At 38.7% G+C, this 25,520-nt stretch overlaps 3 protein-coding genes across 3 annotated transcripts; 1 reads left to right on the forward strand and 2 right to left on the reverse strand.

Moving 5' to 3' along the window:
* Positions 1-888: 888 nt before the first annotated feature.
* Positions 889-6,116, reverse strand: cldn1 (claudin 1). Its single transcript, XM_017437367.3, has 4 exons — positions 5,726-6,116; positions 4,828-4,992; positions 4,584-4,668; positions 889-3,021 (listed from the first exon to the last, which is right to left on the reverse strand). Exons 1-4 carry the CDS (start codon positions 5,946-5,948, stop codon positions 2,871-2,873), a joined length of 624 nt encoding a protein of 207 aa, XP_017292856.1. The 5' UTR covers positions 5,949-6,116; the 3' UTR covers positions 889-2,870.
* Positions 6,117-7,745: 1,629 nt separating this feature from the next.
* On the forward strand, positions 7,746-10,255 carry zgc:153913 (carboxypeptidase N subunit 2). The gene is made up of 3 exons (XM_025010870.2): positions 7,746-7,819; positions 8,189-8,256; positions 8,442-10,255. The coding sequence occupies exons 2-3, from the start codon at positions 8,214-8,216 to the stop codon at positions 10,019-10,021; spliced, it is 1,623 nt and encodes a 540-aa protein (XP_024866638.1). The 5' UTR covers positions 7,746-7,819; positions 8,189-8,213; the 3' UTR covers positions 10,022-10,255.
* A 10,699-nt stretch (positions 10,256-20,954) lies between these two features.
* LOC108248536 (transcription factor HES-1-B-like) lies at positions 20,955-23,163 on the reverse strand. The gene is made up of 4 exons (XM_017437366.3): positions 22,882-23,163; positions 22,674-22,769; positions 22,506-22,593; positions 20,955-21,675 (listed from the first exon to the last, which is right to left on the reverse strand). Exons 1-4 carry the CDS (start codon positions 22,966-22,968, stop codon positions 21,230-21,232), a joined length of 717 nt encoding a protein of 238 aa, XP_017292855.1. The 5' UTR covers positions 22,969-23,163; the 3' UTR covers positions 20,955-21,229.
* Positions 23,164-25,520: the final 2,357 nt, after the last annotated feature.

A 25,520-nucleotide genomic window follows, 5' to 3' on the forward strand; every position in this document is an offset into this window, starting at 1 on the left:
AAATGACCACATGGTGGCAGACTTTCTCGCAGAAGAATCTGTGAAGGGGTTTCGACAAAATCAAGACATCCATCCATTTTCCATGGAAAACCTGCTTTGTTCTGAGGGGTACCAGGCTGCTGGAGCAGATCCCAGCCTGGGACAGAGGTGGGGCTCCACCACAGGACACACACAGAGACACACTTGATGCACACACACACTTTTCAAGCCAACTTAGAGTCTCTAATTGACTTGCTATTTTTTGGAAATGTGGAAGAAAGCTGGATTACTTACAGATAATCTAGTCGGTACAGGGAGAGTTTTTTTTTTCAGATCATTTTACAGTCAAATAAAATCTGTTCTTGTGACTGTCTGTGATTCTGTCATGTAGGAACAGATGCTGCCTGATAAGGCTGGTAGAAAGTTCTGCAAACTGTTTTTATGAACACTTCTATGAAAAGGCATGTTGAGGCAGAGGAGGGTGGTTTTCAGGTGGCTACACCCTCCTTGTTTGGATGGGAATAGTCTTCCCTCAGGCTGCCTGTTTCTACATGCCTTCTTTTGAAGAACTGATCATTTTGATACAAGGTTTTTTTTTTGTTTGTTTTAAAAAGTCAGACAATTTTTCCTCTTATCGTGTATTATAAAATGATACACGTTACTGCTTGAGGTGGGGATTTAAATGTGACTTTCTCGTGTTTAGTTTGACATATTTTTCTGTGCTGCCGGTTTTTTGTCATACTTGAGATATTTGCATTTAACACATTCCCTTCCTATTGGGATTATTGTAATATTTGTCTTAATCTTTGAACTAGAGTGTGTGTGTGTGTGTGTGTGTGTGTGTGTGTGGGTGTGGGGGGGGGGGTGTTAACATGCTGTGATACACTGTTCTGGAAAATAGCGATAAGATCACATGAAACCAATTTATTTCACTTCAGTAATTTTAGTCAAACAAATAATGTTCTTTCAAACAGGTGATACCAACGGGGCAAAGCAGTTTTTCTATAAAAATCTAGAAGTGAATATCTGGGAGAAATACTAAAGTGGTGAAAAAACAACATGCTCCAAAGAACAAGGAGATTCACACGTATACGATTTCCTGTTTAGGGGTCACCTGTGAGCCGAAGATTAGCCCAGCAGTCAGACAGTGAGAGGAGGAGGAGGAGAAAAGACATAAAATCTACACAGACTGTCTTTGCTCACTGAAGATACATCGGGAAAACCATTCAAATGAACAAAGGGAGTCAGTTTAAACACCATTAAATCAATTCAAGGTTGTTTTGTTTAATTTAAAAGTTTAATATTTATGTGGTGTAAAAACCTTTTGTCATTTTTTGATAGTTAAGCAATAATGTGCTGTTGAAGGCAAAGCAGCCACAATGTTTTTTGCCCCTGTCTCTGTGTGTATGTGTTTAATTGTCTGTTTGTTAGCAAAATATCTCATAAACCCACTGAACAGATTTCAGCTAAACTCTCAGAAAGTAATCACTGGATGAATATCTACGACAGATTAACTTTTGAAGTCAACCCAGTTCAAGATGCCCACCATGGCTCTTCAACCTTAGCCTACATATAAATGGCTACACCTCAGTTAATTTTAGATTTGAGCTAAAATTTTATGTTACTTTCAAGGTTTGACTAAAGCAGTTATAATGCCATTATTTCCCACTATAACGTTAACATTAAGAAAATTGCACTCTATGGTTTTCTTCTCAGCAACTTGCCTTAAAAGTATTAAATGTTTTTTTTTTTGTTTTTTGTTTTCTGGTGGATTTGAGAGAAAGCTGGGTTGAAGTTAGATTAATGAAGTGGCTAACAAACTATTAGCATGATCTGATCAATATGTTTTGCTCCATGTTTTGTATCATTTCCATATTTGCAAATATGAAAATCAATACAATATGTCCATCTTATGTTTGGTCGTAGCTCCAAAGAGCCGCTGCAGAGAGCAGCAGAATTCAGACCGCTGACTTGGCCCTTTGAGTATGTGTTGGTAATTACTCTCAACTACTACCACACCTACTTTTAGCTCAATATCTTTAAAATTGATTGAGTTATCGCCATGTTTGTGTTTGCTAAGGTTAATTAGCTGCGGTTGCCATTTTTAATAAGGGTTGAGTCCAAAGGTTAATCAGTCCATCCAGTGACCCCTTTATGAGTGTTTCATTTAAATTCATTCAGTGATTCATGAGATATTTTGCTAAAATGACAGACACATACAGTGCAAACATTGGCAAAAACACTGTCACCCGCCTTTCACCTTTAAGCAGCAGGCAATAATGAAATTAGGTTATTATGACAAAACAACTATTGTTTGCTTTATGAGTGCTGCAAAGAAAAAAGAATAAGATGATGGAAGGATCATGGTATAAACATCACACTGCCTTCACAAGTAAACACACTTTTACCTAGAAAACAACTGTGGTTTTATTTTCTATAACATGAAACTTAATGTCATGATTTCAAACAAAACAAATTGTAAAACACAACCTTTTTCCCACTCTTACACTAAATCAGTGGTTCTCAAACTGTTTTGCCGCACCCAATTTTGGAGGAAGAAAAGTTCTCCAGACGCAGCAAAATCTAAAAATTAGCTCTGTTTGCTTTTTTTTGTGTGACCTAAACACACAATAATAAAACACAAAAAAACCTCCTTTCCCAAGGGAGTGCACCACACAGTCTGAGGACCGCTGGACTAAACATGTAGTAGCTGTCCACTAAACAGAGGCTAAAAGTAGGTGTCAACTTAGATTTAAAACAAAAAATTTACATTTGAATTTAAATTTATACCATCTTTGTCTGGCACTTAAGTTTATTGTGTATATTTCTAATATGACTTTCAAGAGCTAAGTAATAAGTTTACTGCTGCTGTCTTTTTTTGTTTTTCTTGTTTAAACTCTGCTGCCAGAGTTGGGTGGTGGGTAGCGTGGTGCTTTCATGGAGCCCCCCTTGTCAGAACAGTTGCAGCAGAGGAAGCCCCCGCCTATAAGGATCAGACAGGAAGCTCCCCATCCAACGTACAAGGCGCTCCCGAACTCATACCTGTGAATGACACAATGGTCACATCGATGTTAATTCTTCCTCAGATTTTACAGCCTTCAAAATCTGCTTCAGGTCAGATTCACAATCTGAAAACGTTTGGTTTGATGTCATCTCCTGAGTTTAGTTTTCAACTTACACTTGGCATTTTAATTAATGGGCTTATTTACGGTTTCTGCCAAGGATTAGTTGGAAAAAAAGTGAAATGTTCCAAAACACAGACCCTGCGAGCACACAGGTAGCACTAAACATGGTGTTTTTAACACAAGCCTAATAATTTAACCTTGTTTGTCAGATTCTGTGCTTTCATTTTCAGATTGATGCTTAGGTAATGTCTGAGTGGACATTCAATTTATTTATTCACCAGGTCTTTTTTTCCAGACAGTCAAACTGCTCTACTGTATGTGAAGCTAATTTGTTTTTATTAAGGGTGCCAGTACTGTATTTGGTGTTGGGTTTTTTTTTTTGTTTCTTTTTTTTTTTGTCTTTGTCACAGTTTTTAATTTGCTAACCCGCTCTGAAGCTTTGTTTAATTAAAACAACTTATCAAACATACAGAAAAACTGTAACTTTTAGTAGCAGCACATCAGCCGGGGCAGATGAAACTCACAACAACAGAAACTAAAAAGAAGCGTAAAACTTATACACACAACTATGGTTTGAACAAAGCTCATACTTCACAGTAGAGACATCATTCAAAGTTGAAACGAGTCACAGAATATTGGACATTACATGACTGAACTGGTATTTTGATATCTTTTACAGTTTTTACACAATAAACACTATTTTTTGACCTGTCTAAACGTTCTAAAATGTTTCCAAACTCTTCTTACTCCCACAAACTTCCCACTTTTTACACCGTTTATCAACCAAACACAAATTTTTATTTATTTTTTTCAGTTAGTCTTTTGGCACCTTTAGTTGGCCTTTTATTGAAATTGAAACTTTTTTGGTACTCTTAATTAGGCCTTTAGTACCATCAGCTTAGTTTAGTTTAGTTTAGTTTAGTTTAGTTTAGTTTAGTTTAGTTTAGTTTAGTTTAGTTTAGTTTAGTTTAGTTTAGTTTAGTTTAGTTTAGTTTATCTTAATTTGTATCATTTCTGATCTGTTCAGCTGAGGTTTTTAAATCCTAGTTTAGTTGATGTTAGCTTATTATCAGTCTATTATATGTTAGTTTGGTTTTCTTCAGTTTATTTTAGTATGACTTGTTTTAGATAAGTTTAGTTTAGCTATTTACATCCTAGTTTCCTAGTTTGGTTTTTCCTCTGTTTATTATATTTCTGCTCATTTATTGTGTTGTATTTATGATGTTAAGCCATTTGAACTGCCTTGTTGCTGAAAAGTGCAATATAGATACATTTGAATTGTGACTTAATTGTTGGATTTTTGGCCCATAGACACACTGGCATCCTACAATGTTTATTCTGACATTTTTGTGTTTATTGTCATCTATACAAATGTACACACTGGGAATGAAAAGTAGTGGTTGTGTTTGTTTGTTGTTCGATTGCTCACTCACTCACTCACGCAGTGAATAAATGAGGCGGTGTACAACCTGAACCTACCTGGAATTGGTTGGGGTCAGTGGATTGTAGAAGTCCTGAGCTATTCTGTGGCCATACCACGATGTTCCAGTCAAAGCAAGCAGGCCTTAAAAAAAAAACATAAACAGAAAAAAAACCTTCAGTTATTCTTGTATTATACAGGTTTAAACTTGGTCAACTTTACCTCTCTTTTTTTATTAAGAAAATTAAAAGCAAAAAAAAGGAAATAAAAATACAGGGACTTGGTTTCTTTTGTTTGCCTCACCAGCAATAAGGAGGATGACCCCTCCAGCCAGAGCCACTTTGTCCTTCTGCTCTGGTTGTTCTGACATGCAGGTGGTGCACTTCATCCCCACCGTGGCCACCAGAATGGAAATAAACGACAGCAAAATGGCAGACAACATCAGGCCACGCGCTCCCTGCACCATCCCTGGAGACACAGGTTTTGGACAGATTAGATCTTTTACCGCTCATTCAAACTTTGGCTAAATGTTTGGGAACTGACGTTGAAAGGTTTTTGGGATATTGGGAGCACCCCTCTTTTCTATGTTTTGTTTTATAATGGCTCATACATATAAATGTTACTTGTAAGCAAGAGGTAGAGTTAATTTAATTTCCACCTAAAGAAAAAACTTCACCTCAGGCAAAACAGGCAGGAATTCATGCAATGAGATCACAATAATAACATTTCAATCACTCTGCTATTAGTCTTTTATTATAATAAAGTTAAATAATATCTGTGCTTGACAGATTTTAAATATAAGAAACTATGTGACAACAGCTATGGTTTCTGTCCCATTTAAATACGTGTTTGCCTCTGAGGAGACAGCTGCTGGAATCTGACTGACATGTCTCTACACGCCGGAGGTCGTTCCTGAAGAAAAAGGGCACTACTGTAAAGATGTTGGAGGGCCTGAAGCTCACTGTTACTTTGTTTTTGTCATAAATATAAACTCCAAAAAGAGACAGAAATTCGTAGACTGCACAGTCCACGAATTTGTCTACGAATGCATCATCTATGTTGTCAATGCTTTAATGTCTCCTGAACACACAAATTAAAAAAAAAAAAATAAGCATTTGATTCTGAATAATTAGGCTTATCCTGTTTTGACTATCATATAAAATATAAGATCTCATTTTAAAAATGATAAATAAAACAATACCTGGTAGTTGGAGGAGGGAATCATAGACTTTACACTGAATTTGTCCAGTGGTCTGATATACACAGGATTTCCACAGCCCCTCATACATGGCCTGGGCTGTGATGATATTGTCTCCAGCGTAGGATGAAGCCTTCCACTCCACCATAACTGTAGACGCTATGATCCCAAGGAAGCCAAAGAAGGCCAACGTGAAGCCAAGAAGCTGTATTCCTCCATTTGCCATTGTTCAGCTCCAGAAAGTAAAAACAATTAAACACAAAGATTAGGCCAAATGTTTTAAAAGAGAAAAAGAGCGTTTAAGGATCAAAAATTGGCTTATGTTCTTCCTGCTGGTTATGCCCTGTGAATTTGTGCCCCCGCAAAAAAAGAAGTCTGTGTACCTGTCCATCCTTAGAGAAAAAAAACTGGAGGAAAGGGAGGATCCAGGAATGCCATGGCCTCTTGTTGAGGTCAGAAGGATAAGAGTGACACCTTGTGGAGCCGAGCAAATACTGCAGTAAAGGAAACTTCTAAAACCACAAGATCCAGTAAAAGTTGTAACAAAACGAATTGTTAGAAAAAAAAAAGTTCTCCCTCTTTCATTTCCACAATTTTACCCATCAGGACATAATCGAAATGATTTGGTCTTTAGCAGGTTCTTAAATTATACAAATCTGGCCTCAAGTGTGAAAGAAATCAAGCACTACAGATTCCACCATGTTGTCATTTATTAAACAAAAAGAGCCATAATAGAAAGGCTGTGGGAGAAAACTAGTCCACTCTTGCTGCGTCTACAAGATTTAAGAGGGAAAACATCGGCCAGGTGCTCCTGATCAAATGTAGTACTTGGAATAAAAAAATATAATTCTTTATTTGTCCCTCAGTTGGGAAATTCCAGTGTATCAGCAGCAAAGTGGCATATAAAAACATACAGCATACACGCATTAAAACAATAATAATGATAAAAAATAAAAATGAACAACTAAAAAAACACTGCATGACAAACTATACAGTTTTGAATAAATAGTTAATGCAGATCTTAAAATATGTAAGCATATTAAGATAAAGTGGAACTGTATAAATTGTGCTGTTTATGTGTAAAGACAGGCTATGTACAATAATATTACAATCTCTGCATCATAGTACCTGCACTAGAGTAAGGGTTACGATTAGGGTAACCCTAACCAGGGGCAGTTGTCAGTCTTCCTAGGAGTGATGTCCCAGCAAATTCACCCAAAGGTCAGACCGTGCAATGCTCAGAACAATGACTAAAAATCAAAGAGCTCCATCTCAGACTTTACAGGCCTCGGTTATCAGGTTAAAGTTCATGGGAGGACAATCAGATAAAGACTGAACATGTATGACTTGTTAGGTAGGATTGCAGCAGAAAACTATTTCTCTCTAAAAACAAGATGATAGCAGGACTTCAGTTTGTAAAGTTTCATCTGAAGGAACCACAAGACTTCTGGATCTTTGTCCTTTGGATGGATGAGACCAAAGTAGGCATGTAATGTAGACACATATAAGCAAAAAACATCTCATATCTCATATCAACTGTTAGCACGGGGGTGGAGGGCTGATGGTTTGGGCTTGTTTTGTAGCCGCAGACCTGGGAACCCTACAGTCATTGAGTCAATCATGAACCCCTCTGTAGACCAAAGGGTTCTGGAGTCAAATGTGAAGACATCATGACCCAAACTGGGTCATGATGCAACAGAACAATGATCCCAAACACAGCAGCTAATCTACAACAGAACGACTCAAAAAGAAAAAAAAAATCAAGGTGCTGTAATGGTCCAGACCTGACCCTGATAGAAATGCTGTGGTGGGACCTTAAGATAGCAGAAACCTCAATGGAATGAAACAACATTGGAAAGAAGAGTGGGCCAAAATTCCTCCACATCCATATGGGAGACTGATAAAGTTCTACAAAAAGCTACTGAGAGTTAATGCTGCTAAAAAAGTTTCTACAAGCAGCTGGATCAGGGGGTGGACTTAGTGTTTCCTCACACAGCTTTTCCATGTTGGCTTCCTTTCAGTTTAATCAATAATGGCATGGTGAATCCGTTGTGTTTTTGAACACTCGAGGTTAGATTTGAATAATTTCACAACCTGGTAAGGACCAGATGTTTTTATCATGTCCTGAGAAGTAAAACCCTAGGACTGAAATAGGGTGGACTTTTTTTTTCCTTTTGACTGTATATTAAAAGAAAAAGCACAGTGGTGTTTAATATAACTTTACACAGTTATGGAGCTGTATTTTCTTTCCTTTAATTTGACATAACTTTACTAAGGCTTACAATACTTTTCTTCAAAAAACACATTTTCTCTCCTTTTTCAGTAAATGGTGATTCAGTTTTGCTGAAACTAACAGTCTGCTTATCTCAGGAGAAACCTTTTTTGTTGCTGTGAGCTAATAATATGGCAGAGTCAGTCGGTGTCCAAAGGTTTTTCTCTTTCCTAATTCAGGCTTGTTGTTTGCAGTTTGTGTCAGCTGCTGTGTAGATCCATGTGGACATTTATTTCAGTGCGATGGAATCTCTGTAACACAGGTATGTTGAATTTCTTTTTTTTTTAAACAAATTGGGAAAACATAATTAAGATGAGTTCATTCTTTTTGTGAAGGAATAGCAACTAAATAGTGGCAAGTTGTACATATATATCGAGAGTTATTATAGTTAGACTTGTTTTTATTCTCATCTGTTATTTGATACAAGCTTTTTGTGTGTTTTGACAGTAAAAATGGACAAAGAGTTGAGTCTGGCTCTGCTTCTGGTGCTGCTTCTCTGCCACAGAGGCAGCAGCAACTGGCAGAGCTTCTGTCCATACAGATGTCAGTGTTTCACTCAGGTTCAGGTGCTGTGTGCTGATGAGCGGATGATATATCTTCCTGAAAACATCTCTAGAGACGTCAAGGAAGTTATTATCGTGGTGTCATCTGTGGAGTTCCTGTTCGCCAACTCACTGCATGAGAGCCCACAACTTACCAAGCTAATTTTCCTGAACAATGCACTGCGTAGTGTTCACGCCAAAGCGTTCGAGCATCTGACTGAGCTGCAGGAGCTGGAGATCAGTGGGAACCTCGGGCTGAATCATTTACACATGGGAACTTTTTCAAAGCAAGAAAATTTGACGAAGCTGCTGCTCAACTCCAACAGATTTGAGACTATTCTTCCTGGTATGTTTGGTTCCCTGAAACAGCTGGAAACACTGCAAATGAAGAACAACATTATATCAGATCTGCCCTCCTTTCTTTTCCTGAACCTTACCAAGCTGCGTGTCCTAGACTTGTCCCAAAATAAACTCGAGGCAGTGAGAAGAGAGACTTTTTCTGGTCTGGCAAGGTTAGAGATTCTGAAAATCAACAACAACCTCATTAGCAATCTTACATCTGGCACCTTTCATAGTATTTCTCATCTCACTGAGCTTCACTTAGAGGGAAACAAGTTAGAACAGCTGAGTGATGGCATCTTCTCCGCCTTGACAAATGTAAGTGTGCTGAACCTTCGAGGAAACCTTCTGACAGCTTTCAGTGATAAAGTCTTTGGATATGAGCCATCGAATTTAAAGGAGCTGAACTTGAAAAGCAACAGACTGGCTGAGCTGTTGTCTCTGAGCAGTCTAACCTCGCTGACTGACCTTATCTTATCAGCTAACCAACTTTCCAACCTCACAGAAAACCTTTTCAGAAATGTTACCACCCTGGAGAACCTGGACCTGTCTGAAAACCAGCTCACCTCGCTGCCTGAAGTTATCTTTAAAGATCTTTTAAGCATCAGGGAAATCCTGCTCCATAATAACAATCTGAAGAAGGTGGAGGCTAAGCTGTTTGAGGACCAGGCACTTGTTCAGAGGCTCTATCTGTCTGACAACCAGCTGGAAATGCTCCCTGAGGGTTTTTTGGACTCATTTATCTTCCAGCCCACTGTGAGGCTGCATGGAAACCCCTGGACATGTGACTGCCGCCTGGGGTACCTGCATGACTGGGTGTTGCACAACAGTCAGGGTGTAGACATGCTGGACAGGATTGTGTGTGGAAGGCCAGATTTTCTAAAACAACGGACTCTTGTTTCCATCGACAAGGGTCAGCTGGTGTGTTACCTGTCTGACGAAAAGATGCCTGATCTCGAGTCCTGCAGCCTTCAAATGTCGAACAACACTTTGACCGTCAAGTGTAAAGTAGAGAAATGCTCTCCAATGACAGTGAGGGTACAGTTTCAGAAGGAAAACGGTCACATTATGGAGCATCTTCTGAAAAATGAGGCTGATGATTCTCAATGTAGCAACGAGACAGTGATAGAGAACACAGACAATTAGTCTGTTCACGGTGCAAATTCTTCCTTTATACCTGAGTCGATAAAATGTCCTCCCTGTCAGTCAATACTGACTCAACAAACCAAACTCACCAGCTGATAACCAGCAGGAATGTAACTGAATGATAAGAAAGGTGGATGAACTTTGTCTTTAAAGGTTCAAAGGTCAATTCTCACTTTTTACTTGTTGTGGCTAAAAAGAACAATGAGAGAGCAATTAAAAACCTGTTAGACTGTGTTTTGTCTTTGGTTTATCTCTCCTGCAAGCTTCCTTTTCTGTTATCTGCCACCATGAAATCAGGTGATCATGTAGCTGTGTGTGCGTTCGTATGTGTAGGTGTGTGTATGTTTGTGTGTGGGTGGGTGTGGACTTTGGTAAGTTGTTTTAGAACAATTAGAACATCTATGAAAATGTTGTAAAATCATGAGATCATCAAAAAATACTTTTCTAGTAGACATTTGATGTTATAGTAATAAGTGAAGTGAAGTGAAATTTATTTATAAAGCACTTTTCAGCAGCAAGGCGATCCAAAGTGCTTTACAACACAGGAACAACAACAGAATCAAATACAGAAATAAAAAAAAACATCAATCAGGTAATTTTAGCTAATAGTAAGTTTGGTATAACTACAACAGGTAATTTGAGTAAACTAACAAAGTTTTTTTTTATTATTAACACTTCGATTTGGAAGAGTCTATCAAAACATAAAAAAAACATTTAGCTTTGTTTGCAAAAAAAAATTGTCAAGGTTTAAATTTGTCATCTCAGCACCAACTTCGATTATTTTGCTCTGCGACACTTAATATAATTTTCTGCCCCTTTCAAACAGCAAAAAAAAACCTATACCCCAATCAAAACCTTTGTGGAAAGTAAGCCAGGGTTGTAACAAGTGTGTGAGATCAGTTAACATGAATTTCTGCAGAATTTTAAAACCATATTGTCAAGATTAGTGGTTGGTTGGAACCCAAAATGCAGGCAGACACAGAAGAGCTATAAAGAAAACTAATTTTTTAACAAAATAATCAAAACAAAAGGCTGACGAGACAGCAACTAAAACTGATTAACAAAAACTTATAAAAACCATGATTGCTAAAACACGAGGGGCGAGACACGAGGGACACCAGGCAGCACATGGAAGCAACACAATGAACCAGCAAGTAAGTGTGGGAGATGACCAGGTTTAAAAGACCGAAGGTAATTAGGAGAAGGGGGCACAGGTGAGTGACTACTAACTTGGGGCAGGTGAAGATGGGCGTGACAGGCAAACAAGTGATTGGCTGAGGACATGTGAATGATGACGGAAACACTAAAGACACAAGGAGCAAAACACCAAAACTAAACACAGGAACCAAATAACAGAATTAAAGAAACTATAAACCTAATAGAAGAAACTTAAAGAATAACTTAAACAAAACCCAAATCCTGACACATACAATGCTCCAAACTTATTTGGCTCATTTTACCTGAATTCACCCTGTATTCTTCTCTGCAAGGAATTAGAGAAATTATGTGACGTTTTAGCTTAGTTTAATTCTCCACACATTTTTTATTCGTACTTAAGAAAAGCAGAAGTAAACTGTCCTATTTATGAGTTCAACAGTTTGAGGCTGAGCAGTCCTCCCCTGATTACCCTGCTCCTCCTGAATATTTAACGGAGGAAATAAAGAGTGACGGAGGAGGAAAGCTTCAGCACAGCAAGGCACACAGATGGCTACACCTTGAATACAGCACTCTAACTTCTGGTTAACAAGGGTCAAATGTCAGGAGGTCAATTGGCCCTTTATTTCTATGTAAATGGCACAACAATTTACAGCACTAAAAGTGGTGGCTCTGGAATTTCCAAATGTTTGGAGAAGATGCCATTAAGATGGAGGTAACCTTTATTTGTCTAAAACTGTGGCGTAAAAGACATTTAAAAGTCACAGGTTGTTAAAGCTGATGAGCTGTGAAACAATTAGGAATCAGTATGAGTTATTTGCAAAAAAAAATGATGTTTTACAATAAACATTAATACTGGTACCTAAAAATATTTTTAAAAGAATTTAATATTTTTATGTGAGAAGTTATATTTATGTCTCAGGGAGGGAGTTTCTTGTCAAACTAAATCCCTCAATTATTGCTACTTTAACAATTTTATGTGTCTGAAATTTTTAATTGACTTGTTTATTAACATTTTTTTAATGCAATGATTTATTTAGTTTTATTTTATTTTGTGTTGTAAAATTGGAGCTAACTACCAAAAGTAACTTTCAGAGTTTTACCTAAAGTTGCTCTTGTCTGTTTTAGGTTTAAATTGTAAAAAAGAAAACACTAAATGTAGGTGTCACTGAGGAGCTCTGCTCTAGCATGTAACAAGCTAAACCTCACAGTTAAATTAAATCCAGCTACTAGCTAGTGAAAACAAAATTAGCAAATGAAAAGAAAAATGTCTTTAAAGAGCTTATAGAAACCCCACATTGCCTCCTGTATGTGTGTGTTTTCTGATACCATGTTAGTGTAGCAAATTTATAAAACAAAAAGAATTTATACAATTCTAGGTTTGTCAACAGCAGAAATAAGGTTTGAACAAGTTAAAGCGACAACAACAAGCTAACCAAACTGTTTACTGTAAAACTCTTAAGAGTGGGGAAAGTATGATTCTCTTAGCCGGTGTGTCAATCATTCGTCCAAAATTAAAAAATACAGTGAGTTGCAAAAATATTTATCCCTTGGTATGTTTTTAATTATTTGTTACTTTGAAATTTAAATTGATTTTCAACATAGTGTGTTTGAAATAATTCTAAAAAAAATAAATAAATACAAAACGTATATAAGGGTGCCTGTACATGATACACTGCCCTGAAGTTAATACTTCAAGCATCAAGTCTCCTCAGGTCCGTCTCCATGATCTTTGTCCATCTAACATCTGGAGTTTCTGTCTGCTCTTCATGACCAAACTGCTGCAGCTCCTTCAGGTTGGATGGTGCTGCTTGGGTCCAACAATCTTTAAACCAAACCACAGATTCTCAGCTGGACTGAGGTCTAGACTTTAACTGGACTAATCCAGGACATTTATCTGGTTCTCCTTAAACCAGAGGAGTGTTTAGAGTCACTTCCTGCTGGAAGGTGGACCTCCAACTGGGTCTCAAATCTCTGAAAGACTTAAACAAGTTCATCTCAAGAATTTATCATGTTTTATATAAGCGTTTTGTATATGTATTTTTATATTCCATTTTCATTTTAACACTGTCTGGATTCCCAGTCCCTACTGATAAAAAAAAACAACCCCACAACATGATACTGTCACAACCATGCTTCACTGCAAGGATGGTGTCTCAGTATAATGTAAGGTATATGACTTAACATGGTGTCATCCATGATAATCAGAAAGTAAAATTACTTTCATCTGATCATAGCTCCTTTCAAGTTTGGGGAATCTCCAATTTGCCTTTTAATATACTGTATTACAAAGAATCTGCCTTTTTTTTCCTGCTACTCTTCCATGAAGCTCAGCCTTGTGCAGCACAGGGGTCCTATAGACAAATACTTCTGTTTCTAAAGCATTTTATATAGGCCCATTACTTATAATCAAATTGAAAATCTCTTAAAATTCCACATCATAAGGCAACAAAATAGAAAAAGACAAGGGTGGTGAATATTTTTGTAAGCCACTGTACCTCCATAAAATTACTGAAACTTCAGAAGCTAAAGGAGTTATCTTCTTTACCAAACCACTGACAGCATTATTCACCGTCAGCTTGTCCAATTACCCAGAGAACATAAGGCAGGATGCTCTGATTGACCAAGATTTGCTGGGAACTAGTTAGTCAGATTTCATTTCTCAATCCTGTGCACACCACGATCTACAAACAGAAGGTTCCGATCGAAAAGAAGAGAAACAGAGGGGGAGAGACATTATCTGGTGAGACAAACAATGTCCAAAACAACACAAAGCACTGGGGGGGTTCCCACAGAGTTCAGTCCAGCCTGTGAGCCCGGAGGTGGAGAGGGCAGTGCTGGGTCTTCAGGACAAAGAGTAAAGGTCAGCTGAGGCTCAGAGCCTGAGGCGAGAACCCAACAGGAGACTTCTTGATCAGAAAATCTAAACTAAATTCACATTTTAAGAAACTGTAAGTGTGTTATCACCAAATTTGTCATCAACAACATCAAAAGAAGTCTAACCAAGCTGTTGACTTCTACTCCATCACAGTCATGTTTTTTTCTCCTCAATGACACATTATAAGGTCAACCAATGCTAGTTGCTATTATGTGGACAGGTGTCCATTAGCGCCACTCTCTTAGCCAGTGAGAGGGTGACACACATTCTCCATGATACGATGACCCAAACATCTCAAGAACACAAATAGGTCTTTTTGCACACTCAAACTGCGATCCATGCTTACAAACAAGGGTCATGCTTTTCCCCTCAGTGCACCCAGACCCCTGGATTTAGGCTAAATTGGTGTTGGTGACCAAATTAAGAACAGCTGACCTGATGTGGGTGTTAAGTGGACGTGGAGATGTCACCATAATGGTAATCTTTCAGTGCACTGGTTCACTGGCTTTTGTCTTGTCCGCTCCTATGGGAGGATAACAAGAGGCTATAAGCTCCTTATCATCACATTACAATTATGGAGGAGGAATCGGGAACCATGGCCCTCTGGACCACCTCTCAAAAAGCTAGGCTTGTTGTGTGTCAAACCTCCCAGATGGAGAGGTTTCATTGTGCATGCCTGCAGATCTTCATTGTTTATATCTTGTTCTATAGGGAAGAGTCATTATAACACTCAGCAGTTTGTTGCTGCCAAACATCTAAAGTACCTCCCACATTTCAATTTCCAGCAGCAGAAGTTCGAGTTGCCATTCTTTGATGGCAGAAAGGCATTAAAAATATATTAATCATGAATCAAGACATGGTCATTCATTCAGGTTTTTTTTTTTTTCTTCTGAGTACAAGTACAGATTTTCAGAAAAAATCTCAACTTGCTTAAGTTCCAATCACCTCCTGGTAGACCCTAATACGTTGTTTCATGGTTTCATAAATTTTCCTTTTTAAGATAAACTCCCCAAAACAAAAAAAATTTTACAACTCAGGTTTTACAGACACTTATTCTTTGCTTCAATTACTTACCATATAACAGAAATATTTAAACCTATTATTTACTACAGTTTAGAGGACTATTTTATCTTATTGTGAATAAAGTACTGTGCTGTAACAAAGATTATAATTCAGTTTCAGTTCAATTTAGTTTATATCGTGCCAATCATAACAAAAGTCATCTCAGGGCACTGTACAAAAACATTCACATATATTATAAAAACAATTTAGTAAAGGTTACCTATCTAAGGAAGCCAGCAGATTGTTTTGAATCTTCATTTTGTCATAGTCTCCATTCCTGAGCAGCACATTGGCAACAGTGTATACGAAAAACTCCCTTTTAACAGGAAGAAATCTCCAGCAGAACCAGAACCAGAACCAGGCTCAGGTCAAGCGGTCATCCGCTTCGACCGGCTGGGGTTTGAGAGGACAGGAAAGAGACACAGACAAACACAGAATGACTGGTCCAGGTGGAGTTTCTATGTGAAGATAAACAAAGAAAAACACATGTTAATGACAGAAATAATTACAAATACAAACATGGAGAGTAGACCAAATAAAGACAGCAGCAGAGTGAGGAAATGTGGTCCATTTGTCCTCCTGCAGTCTGAGCCTATAGCAGCAGAACTGAGAGATAGCTCAAGAAACCCAAACCAACCCTAACTTATGTAAATGGACTCAAACTGGATGTGTTTGTTATAAAGAGTACCTTTGTTACTTGGCATTACTTAAAATTTTGATTTTGAGTTAACTTGGGGGGCATTGTCTTCTTTCTTAAGAACAAACAAATTTCTCTCAAAATCCTTGTGGGTGTCTTGAATCTGTCTCAGTGTAGTTTCTGAAATTTTAGAGTGCTGAATTTGTATTTTTTATCAATATTTTTTTTAAACTCCAAGTGAAATTCAAGCCTAAATTTGCTGGGACTTTGTGAAAATGTATTTTCTCACCATTTTCTGTCTTCAACTAGTCCCCACTAGTCACAGCCCACAGAGATACTACTTTTAAGTTCTATGTTGACTAAACTAAATGTTGAAATCGGAAGGATGCACTTACAATTTAATTCAGTGCTAAAGTACAGTAAAATGCTGCTAATGATTAATTATTGTTGGCTGTGTTGCAGATGTTGACAGGATCTTTGGAATATCGCAACTCTACACCATCCTCAAATTAGTTGCTACTTGCAATGATTAGCATGTATTTTTTGTTTATTTTATTGGTCTTCATCACTTGGACATTTCCAAATATTTAAGTTGACTCTTAACCACTTTCTTCCTCCTGTGTAATATCATTAAAATTAAAATCATGTTGTCCCAAAATGATGCAGACAATCTCATCCATCACTTCAAGGCTGGACTATTGTAATTCTTTATTATCTGGGTGTCCAAAAAAACTTTAAAAAGTCTTCAGTTGATCCAAAATGATGCTGCCAGAGTTTTAATGAGAGTCACAATTCAGTCCAATCCAACCTTATTCAATTCAGTTCAACAGTTATATTCACGTTTCAGTAAATAAATAAATAAATAAACAACTAATCTTTTAATCAATTTGTTTTCCCACGCTTAACATGCATAGAGATAGTGGGGTGGGCAGGATGAGGGGTTGGGGGTGGGTGGGAGTGAGGGATGGGGGTGGACACAGCAGAGAAGGGATCTGCTGGTGTTGAGGTTGTTATGCTTCTTCAGTCACACCAGAACAAAAATGTTCAAACTGAATTTGAAGCTTCTACATTCTTAGACATCCCACTGTTGCACAGCACCTTGGAAAAATATTCACACTTCTCAAACATTTCCACATTTTGTCAGGTGGCAACCACAAACTTCTAAGTGTTTCACTAAGATTTTCAGTAATAGACCAACACAAAGTAGTGGGTAATTGTGAAATGGAAGGAAAATGATGCATGGTTTTCAAAATGTTTTACAAATAAAAACTTAAAAACTGTGGTATGCATTTCTTTTCATCTCCCTTTATTCTGATACCCCAAACTTAAATCCAGAGCCACTACCTGCCTTTTAAAGTCACCTAATTAGTAAACAGAGTCCAGCTGTTCTGTGAGCCTCAGAGGTTTGTTACAGAACATGAGACCAAACAGCACCATGAAGACCAAGGAACACACCAAACAGGTCAGGAATAAAGTTGATGAGAAGTTTAAGCAGGGTTAGATTATAAAAGAATTATCAGCCATTACATTACTCAAAGAACCCAGAGTCTGAAGAAAAGGGCAGACGTTTTTGTCCTGGCTCGGCTAATGGCTAGCCTTATTTTTTTTTTTTATTCGGGCTAATAAAACAACTCTTTCTCAAAAAGCAACATACCGGTGTGAAAGAGCACTACATTTGCTGATATTAAAACTCTACATTTTTGCATGTTTTATTTGTCAGTGTTTCCTCAAATGAACAATGTTCGGGGTACTTTGTGAATGTATGTGTGCTGAGCGTACACCTTTATATGCCACCGATGATGACACTGCAAACGTTTCAGTCCAGCTGATCGGTGCGTCTAGTCAGTCCATAAGTTTACCCAACTTCCAGTGGACAGATCGACTCAGCACCATCAGCATATTCACAGTCCAAGCTCAGCACACACATATTCATGTATGAACACAGATGTTAGGTTGAGAAAAAAGTGACAAACTTAACAAATGGTGTCATGCAAAAGTGCATGCAGAGGTCTGATATGAGCTAACATAGTATACTTTTACACCTGTTTGTTGTTTCTGAGAAAGACTTATTTCATAAGCCTGAAAACGACTAGTCAAACAGGCCCTCATTTGGCTAGACATTAGCCTAGCCTGGATGAAGACTTTTGCTCTTTTCTTTCTATTTTTTGTACGATTGATGTCATGTACCAGTTATTGATAATTATTTGACAGAACATTACTTTTAAAGTAATCAGACTATTCATGTAAGACCCCTACCTTCCTCTCAACACATTTAATTTAAAGATAAGGGCTTGTGATGAAGAAACAGAGTTACACTGTTTTAACACATTATCATCTCTCTGTGTGGCTTCGAAAAGATAAATTTTCCTCTCCCAGTGTTATCTTGTCTGTCTGATTGTAAATTCACAGCCGGAAGCTTCTCTTCCACGGCTGTGGTGTTGGGTTGTTCAAAAACAACAAGCGAAATCCAAACGGGCTGAACTGGTCTGAAGGGACAAAGAGTATTGTTCATTCACCATTGATATCGAGTGCATAATCCATTCATTAGCTGTGATGAGAACCACTGCTGACTACTTCCACCCCCATCGAGCACTAATGCAAACCCCAGTGAGGCGTTTCACCCTCCGAGGTTTCCGGTGTGACAGAGGCAGAACCTGTCACTGTGGGTGGAGGCCATCAATCATGGAGCACAGGGTTCTACCCAGCTTCATGTTCACCATTCTCTTCTTTACAGTGTTTGACAAAATGCTGCAGCTTACAGGGGTTTGATTTGGGAGGGACAACAGGAGGGGAAGAAAGCAACTGGACAAAATGCAGACGTATGGGCCTGACGCAAGCTCCTGTTGAAACTGCTCCTTCCGAAGCTGCCTATGGGTTCACATATAAGTAACCTGTCAGCACTTCACAGCTCTCTGAAGAGGACAGTGTGGTCTAAAGAGTGTTCAGAGAAGCCTTTAAGCCCAGGACCTTGGGGAGCGACCAACAATAAGCCTTCTTTAGCATGGTGAAAGTGACAGCGTGGTCCTCCCCCCCTCCCAGCCATTAAACCTTTTCCTGGATAAACAAGTGGAAGGCCCTTTATGAAGATTGAGAGGGTCACAAAGAGAGGAGCCATTGAGCCACTGAGGGGCCCGTTTTTGTTTTTGTGTTTCGGGGGGTCTTCTCAAAGGATGTTCTGATAGGAGGGGGAGCTCTGTTTTTGTCTTTTAGTCCTCTTTACCGTCAGACTTCTCTCAGCTGAATTGAACAGAGATGTAAGCTGCTTTAATATCTATGAGAGTAATAAAGAAATTCGAAGTCCGATACTTTTATTTGAAAAGCTGAAATGAAGAAAAACTGCATATTGATGCGTATGTTTCCTACAAGCAGTTTACTAATCCATGGAGAATATTGTAAACTTGTGCGTTCTTTACTTCTTTTTTGTATCAAAGTTTTTATCTGATCCTGTAAACTCTGAAGCTATCTGATTTGCAGCTCAGAAATCATGACTGTCGAACTCGTCTCTGTCTAAAATAAGTGTTTAATGCTGTCAAAGTGAGGCCCTTTTGTTGATGGACCGTCAGCCTTGTTGATGGGTTGTCAGATTTAGGGTGACATGTTGTTGGAGTGGGTTTGTGCTGGAAGTGTGAGTGACCCCTGGTCATGCTCTGCTTGTGACCTGTTGAGTGAGCAGCATACTCGAGACAATCCCTCGGCCTGACAGATCTCCAACGGTTCAATAAAGCAGCTGGGTCGGATCCTTTGTGCTGATGCCGATACACTATTTTAGAAGGACACACATAACGACAATAAAACTGCCTTTACTATCTTTACTCCAATGTGAGGAAGCAAAAACTGATCATTTAGAGGTCCATTACACAAACTTTGAAGCACCTGTTTATCGACTAATCCTGTTTGTGTCACAATTTCTTCTTTTCTAGTTTTCTTGTCCTCTTGTCCATTTTAAAATAGCTGCTTTTGGAGGCATTGGTAGTCTTGTGTCCTAATATCTGTGTCAGTGTCCTTTCGCAGCTTCAGTTTAAACCAGAAGACTCAGTCTTACTGTGCCAATGTGGAGATAACTCTTTGATCAGAAAGAAAGCTCCTCGTTTAAGGTGGCAAAGCATAAACAGTAAAGGAACCTTATTACTATTCATCCGCTATTCTTCCATTTGTCACAGTTTTTGATTCACTACTTGCCCAGCAGCTTTGGAAAAGCCCATCAAAAAAATATATAAAAACGTGTGGCTCGCTTGGAAATAGTGCACTGTAACTTTTAAACACAACGTTGATGAAATTTCCAAAAACTTCCATATCACAACAATAGGATTTTGGCCAAAGGAGTAAGAAAACCCAGCTCCTGCTTGGAGCTCTGTAGCTCAGACACTCTTCACAGTAGAAACATCGTTCAAAGTTTAAACTGGTCACAGAAAGTTGGACTTTATGTAACTGAAGTGATATTTTCATGTCTTACAGTTTTTATACAATCGCAGCTTAGGTTTTGTGATTTTTACAGATTTGACCACAGAATGTTTAACTTAGTGTAATGATGCCACACTATCATTTGAGCTGTCTAAACTTTCCAAATTGTTATTATTATGTTTTACAGCTTTTACAAAGGCATGTTCACCCAGTGTGTCTCTTATTGTTATAGGACTTATTATGGGTTTTCTCTCAAATCCTCCCAGAGTGCAGAGTGCACAGGTCCAGATTCTTCCATTGTAGCTTCGTTGTATCTGAGCTCAGAATTTTCTGTTCAATTATTACAAAGGAAGTGAAAAATGATTATTAGGATTTAGAAAACAAAGTTACTGGATGTTGGAATTTTAGCCTTTAAATCTTGATCTTATTTATCCCAGTCAGAAGATCATAATCATTTTTATTTCAGGATGATTTCCAACCTGTCAGGGGTGCAGGTGGAGCAGCGAGTGTCTGTAGACTGTATCCCATCCTTTTTCTGCTCTGACAGGCTTTAGGGTTCAACACAACCTGTCAGGATCCTTACCTCATTAAAGACTTATTTTTCCTGTCAAATATCATACTCAAATGTGGACAAAGCACTCAGGACAGGGATCCATTTAGTTGCATTTAGATGTCTGTCTGCCACAGATCTGAGCTGAAGTCAAACACACAGCAGCATCTTCTGTGGGCAGCACTGACTACTCTGCCCTGGATTCAACCATCACAGTACTTTCACAGGTTGTGTTAGAAGTCACATTGCATCACTTTAGCAAAACATATTTTATTCATCTTAGAAAATGCAGTGCTTTCCGACTTGTCAAAGATTTTTCTCGATCCACTAGGGCACGTGAATGGTGCCATATAAAAATAGAAAATACAGCAAGAAAAGTGGCCAAGAACATCTAATTTCATATACATATAAAATACACAAATGTTCCTAACACAGAGAAAGTTTTCTAAAATATTTACAAAATGTACAATACTGTGTTTAATAGCCTTATTGTCCTTTTTTCTCACAGTTTTCTCTGAGCAGTTCCTACCACGGTCTCCACACAGAGTCCGAGGTGACAGCAGGCGCCACAGGTGACATATGATGGAGGTTTTGTGCAGTCAGCGGTGTGAGAGCTGCACTGGGAACAAGAAAGGCAAACTGTCCATCTGGTGACGGCAACACCTGAAAGCCACCAAACACCTTCACTGCTTCTGGGGAAATGTGCATCTGGGAGCTACTTTTCAGCGACATCTGAGGGGCTGAAACCGCCGGGATCTGTGTACCAGTCTGTCCCAGGGCACCCAGAGGAAATCCATGGAGGTTCACAGAACTGATCTGGGTCACGCAGGCAGCGAGGTGGCTGAGAAGGCGGGTCCTCACCTCTGTGTTCACCCCTTCACACGTGGACAGGAACCGAGTGACCTCTCCGACACACTCGCTGAATCCAGCTCGGTATTTAGCCAGGACAGTCGGGTCTGTGTTCACAGCAGCTGGAGGAGAAAACAAAGCCAAAGACGTTCACATATATGGATTAGAAACTATGGCAGAGAAAAATAAATAACATTTTCCTGAAATAAAAAAAATCACATCTGAGAAAATTCTAACATAAATAAATTACTTTAAGGAATACATATCGTTCACCACCTCTCATGCCCCAGTTTTAGATAAAGATCATCTCATGTTGAGAAATGACAACGTTGTAGCCGTTTTGGTCAAACCTTGAAAAGATTTTTATGCTAGATCTCACAAGACGTGTTAGCGCTCAGAGTATGTTTAGTGAATGACTCCCAGCTACTACCACAACAAATTTTAGCTCAAAATGGCCACCACGAATCGAGCTTACCTTAAAAGGCAATCATTTCTAAATCTACATTCAATAATTACTTTCTGAAATTTTAATTCAAATTCGTCCAGTGGTACATGAGATATTTAGAGATATTTTAATCAAAACTCTCACACAATTTGGATTATGTGAATTTATTAACTCTCAGCTATAATTACAAAAAATCTTAACACTGTATTTATAAAATTAACTGAATTATGTCAATATGTGTTTTCTAAGGTCATTTGGCTGTGGCAGCCATCTTTAATCGGGTTAACCCCAAAAGTTAATCAGTTGCAGCTGTGCATTCAGAAATTACTTTCTGCAAGTTTCATTCAAATCTGTCAAGCGTTTCATGAGATATTTTGCAAACAACATTATCGCCCATCTCTTCGCCTTGTGGCAGCGGGCGATGAAAATCAAAAGATGTGTTTCATTAATGCAGTAAAACTGCTAACGAAGTGAGATGCAGGAGAGATGAAGGCAGGGTTTACACACCAGACATCTGAAGTCTCTGCAGGTTTCTGAGGTGCTTCACAGTCATCTCCAGGATGTCCGCCTTCTCCAGCTTGGAGTGTCTGGAGCTCTTAAAAATAACAAAAATAAAAAAAAGAGTTTTGAATGTGTTCGTTTAGTTCTTACAGTCAGCCTGTGAGCTCATCTTACATCCTTCTTCAGCGCCTCCAGGATCAGGCTCTTCAGCTGCCCCAGGCTCTCATTGATGCGGGCGCGTCGCCGCTTCTCCATGATGGGTTTGGACGACTTGAGTGAGAGAGAGAAAAAAAGAAACTAAAATCAAAAACGTGTTGATCTATAGTTTCTAGCATTCCTCAGAAGGTATCACAGCTTCAGTAATAATGTTCAGAAAGTTTACCTTCCTGTTCTCCGACAGAGCCCGAGGTCTGTCCGGTGTCGGGTCCCCGGCGAATGGAGACGTCCCTCCCGGAGTCCCGGCAGGCATCTTCCAGGTCACAAAACACAAGCGAGCAGAACGATGAGAGATGAGTCCGCGGCAGCGAGTCCCGGCCTCTCCTGTCAGCCCGCGAGCACGAGGACACCTCTGCGGGCTGTTATTAACGCTTCAGCTTGTATTTATACTGGCACAGGCTGCACGCGAGCGGCTCGTGTGTGACACCCACGAGCTCCCTCCTTCTGACCAATGAGCGCGCGGCTCGCCGGGCGCGAGAGGCGGCAGGCTCCCTGTCAGAGCCTCTGACGGGTCCAGCTCCGAGCTGAAATATTTGTTCAAACCTGCCTCCTTCAAGTTTGCTCCGTTTACAAGAGGTCTGACAGAAAAATAGAAATAGTTCATTATTAAGACACATTGACCAGTCAGTCAATGTGTCTGACTGTATTAATAGCCAGATGTAAGTTATAGCTTCATCAACTACACATGCATCGTCTATATTTGTTATTTATTTCAAAATTAGGTTGAATAAAATGATGTCACTTCAGCCTGGGCACCATGCATTAAATATGCTATGATAGCCCATTTTAATGAACTCCTTCCATTTTACCTAAAAAAACAAACAAAAACAAAGTATGTCAGCTAAACATCCCAGAAAAAGTCTCTAAACATCTTTTAACTCTTCATTAGTTGGGACATTTTTTAAATCGATCATTTATCAATATTGTCTCTTGGCTATTCTGAGTAAATACAGAAGACTTTTCAAAAGGTTTTATTTGTTGGCAAACTGAAAGTTTTCGACAGAAAGGTGGCAGCTAAATTACAGAAATTTGGGCAGGTTTTCATCACCTCATGACTGAAGTTTGTACTGTAGCAAAAAAGGGACATTTTTGCACAAGGTATAAACATAGTAATAATTTTAAAATGTTCAGTGTAATCATTTATGATTAAACTGAATCCTTCCCCCCCTTATTGTAAAGATGAGTCTATAGTTGTGTATTTAAAACAACAGGCATTTGCTTTCTGTTTCCAGCTGGGAGACAGAGTGATTCAGTGCTGAAGACATCCTCTGACACGCTCCAGACCTCATGTTCAGTAAAAATAAGAACTTTTACAGCGCCCCCTTTTTTCATAAACTGAGATTTTCTGTCTAAAAAAATCACATCAAATTATCTGATGAGTTAAATAACATTAAATCCATTCTTATAGAGACCCTTTTTTCTATTTTTGTCTTGAAGCTTATTAACAAAGAGGTAAAACAAAATTATGTGCTTTATCTGTTCTATGATACAAAAAAATTACTATATGGCTGCTTTTCTTTCATGAATTTTGGTGTGTGGAAATTTTTGATTAGAACTATTTGGTTCATTCTGAGTCACAAGTTTTAAAATTCTTTTGATGTGGTTTTTATTACAATATGTTTGAGTTGTATTGAAGCCAAACAATATGTGCGTCTCAGTAACGAGGAACTCCATGTTGTCCATTATTGTTGAATTTCTTTATTTATGAACATTTTGTCCCACATTCCGCTTATTTCCAGTTGTATTGTCAGTTAAAAATGCTGTTTGCAGCCTGAGAGACGTCTCTGTCAAGTCAGGGCTTCTCATCTAACCCCTCCTGATGGACTACAAATAGTCTTTGCAAAGTTTTTAAATCTTCAGAAGTGAAATGACCCCAGCAGCAGGTCAGTCTTTCCACCCGTGACTTTCTCTTTGTGTCAGTGAGACAAACTTCAAGCACAGCTGGCTGCTTGACTTTGGTCAATAATGACCAAAACTAAAGTCAAACCTCCAGGATTGAACTGGTATTTTTGAAAAAAGCAGTGTCTGCAAATATAAACTGGATTGTGTATCTTGTTTCTCAGTGCCAACATAAAAAAATAAAAAAGCCCAGAAACTGATTGTTTCCAACTCATCAAATTCTGTCCTTGGATGTCATTTAATGTTCGGTGAATTTAAAAAAAAAAAAAAAAAACGATATATGTTGCAACAAGATGCTTTTAAATTCGCCTCAGATTTTTCTGGCTAGAGGCTTTGCAACAATAAATCATGCCCCATCAGATGTATTTTTCAGGGGGCTGGCCGCTCTGCCACAAACAGCTCTTTATTGTGCAGATTGCGATAAAGACGTGAGGATTTGTCTCCCAGTCCTGATCTGTATCAGTGTGGGAACTTTGTGATGGCATAATGAGCAGAGTCCCGCATGTCATCTGAACTGCTTTGGGCTCTTAACATTTCAATTTGTTTAGAACAGAAATGCAACATGTGACATCTGAATGTGTCTGGTTAAAATGCCTAGGTTTATTTTCATCCCTACTGATCAAATGTTATCATGTTCACTGGTATCAAATACCAAACTACAAGAAACATTCGAACCCAGGTACTGTCAGGATTCGTAAATATTCTAAAATGAGCAGCTTGGCGTCAGACAGACACAGGAGACCAAGATAATAGGAAGTGAGTTTATTTTACAGTGAATCGGGAGCAGGAATAATTACAGGAACCAGGAACCTGGAAGCAGAGGACGTGGTAAGTATTTCCTTGGTGAGGAAGGCAGGTAAGTATTATATCCACAGGTGGGAGGCCTTACTGTGCGAAGGATGATCC

The sequence above is a fragment of the Kryptolebias marmoratus genome, linkage group LG20 (genome assembly GCF_001649575.2).
Source record: "Kryptolebias marmoratus isolate JLee-2015 linkage group LG20, ASM164957v2, whole genome shotgun sequence".
In the NCBI taxonomy this organism is placed as follows: domain Eukaryota; kingdom Metazoa; phylum Chordata; class Actinopteri; order Cyprinodontiformes; family Rivulidae; genus Kryptolebias; species Kryptolebias marmoratus.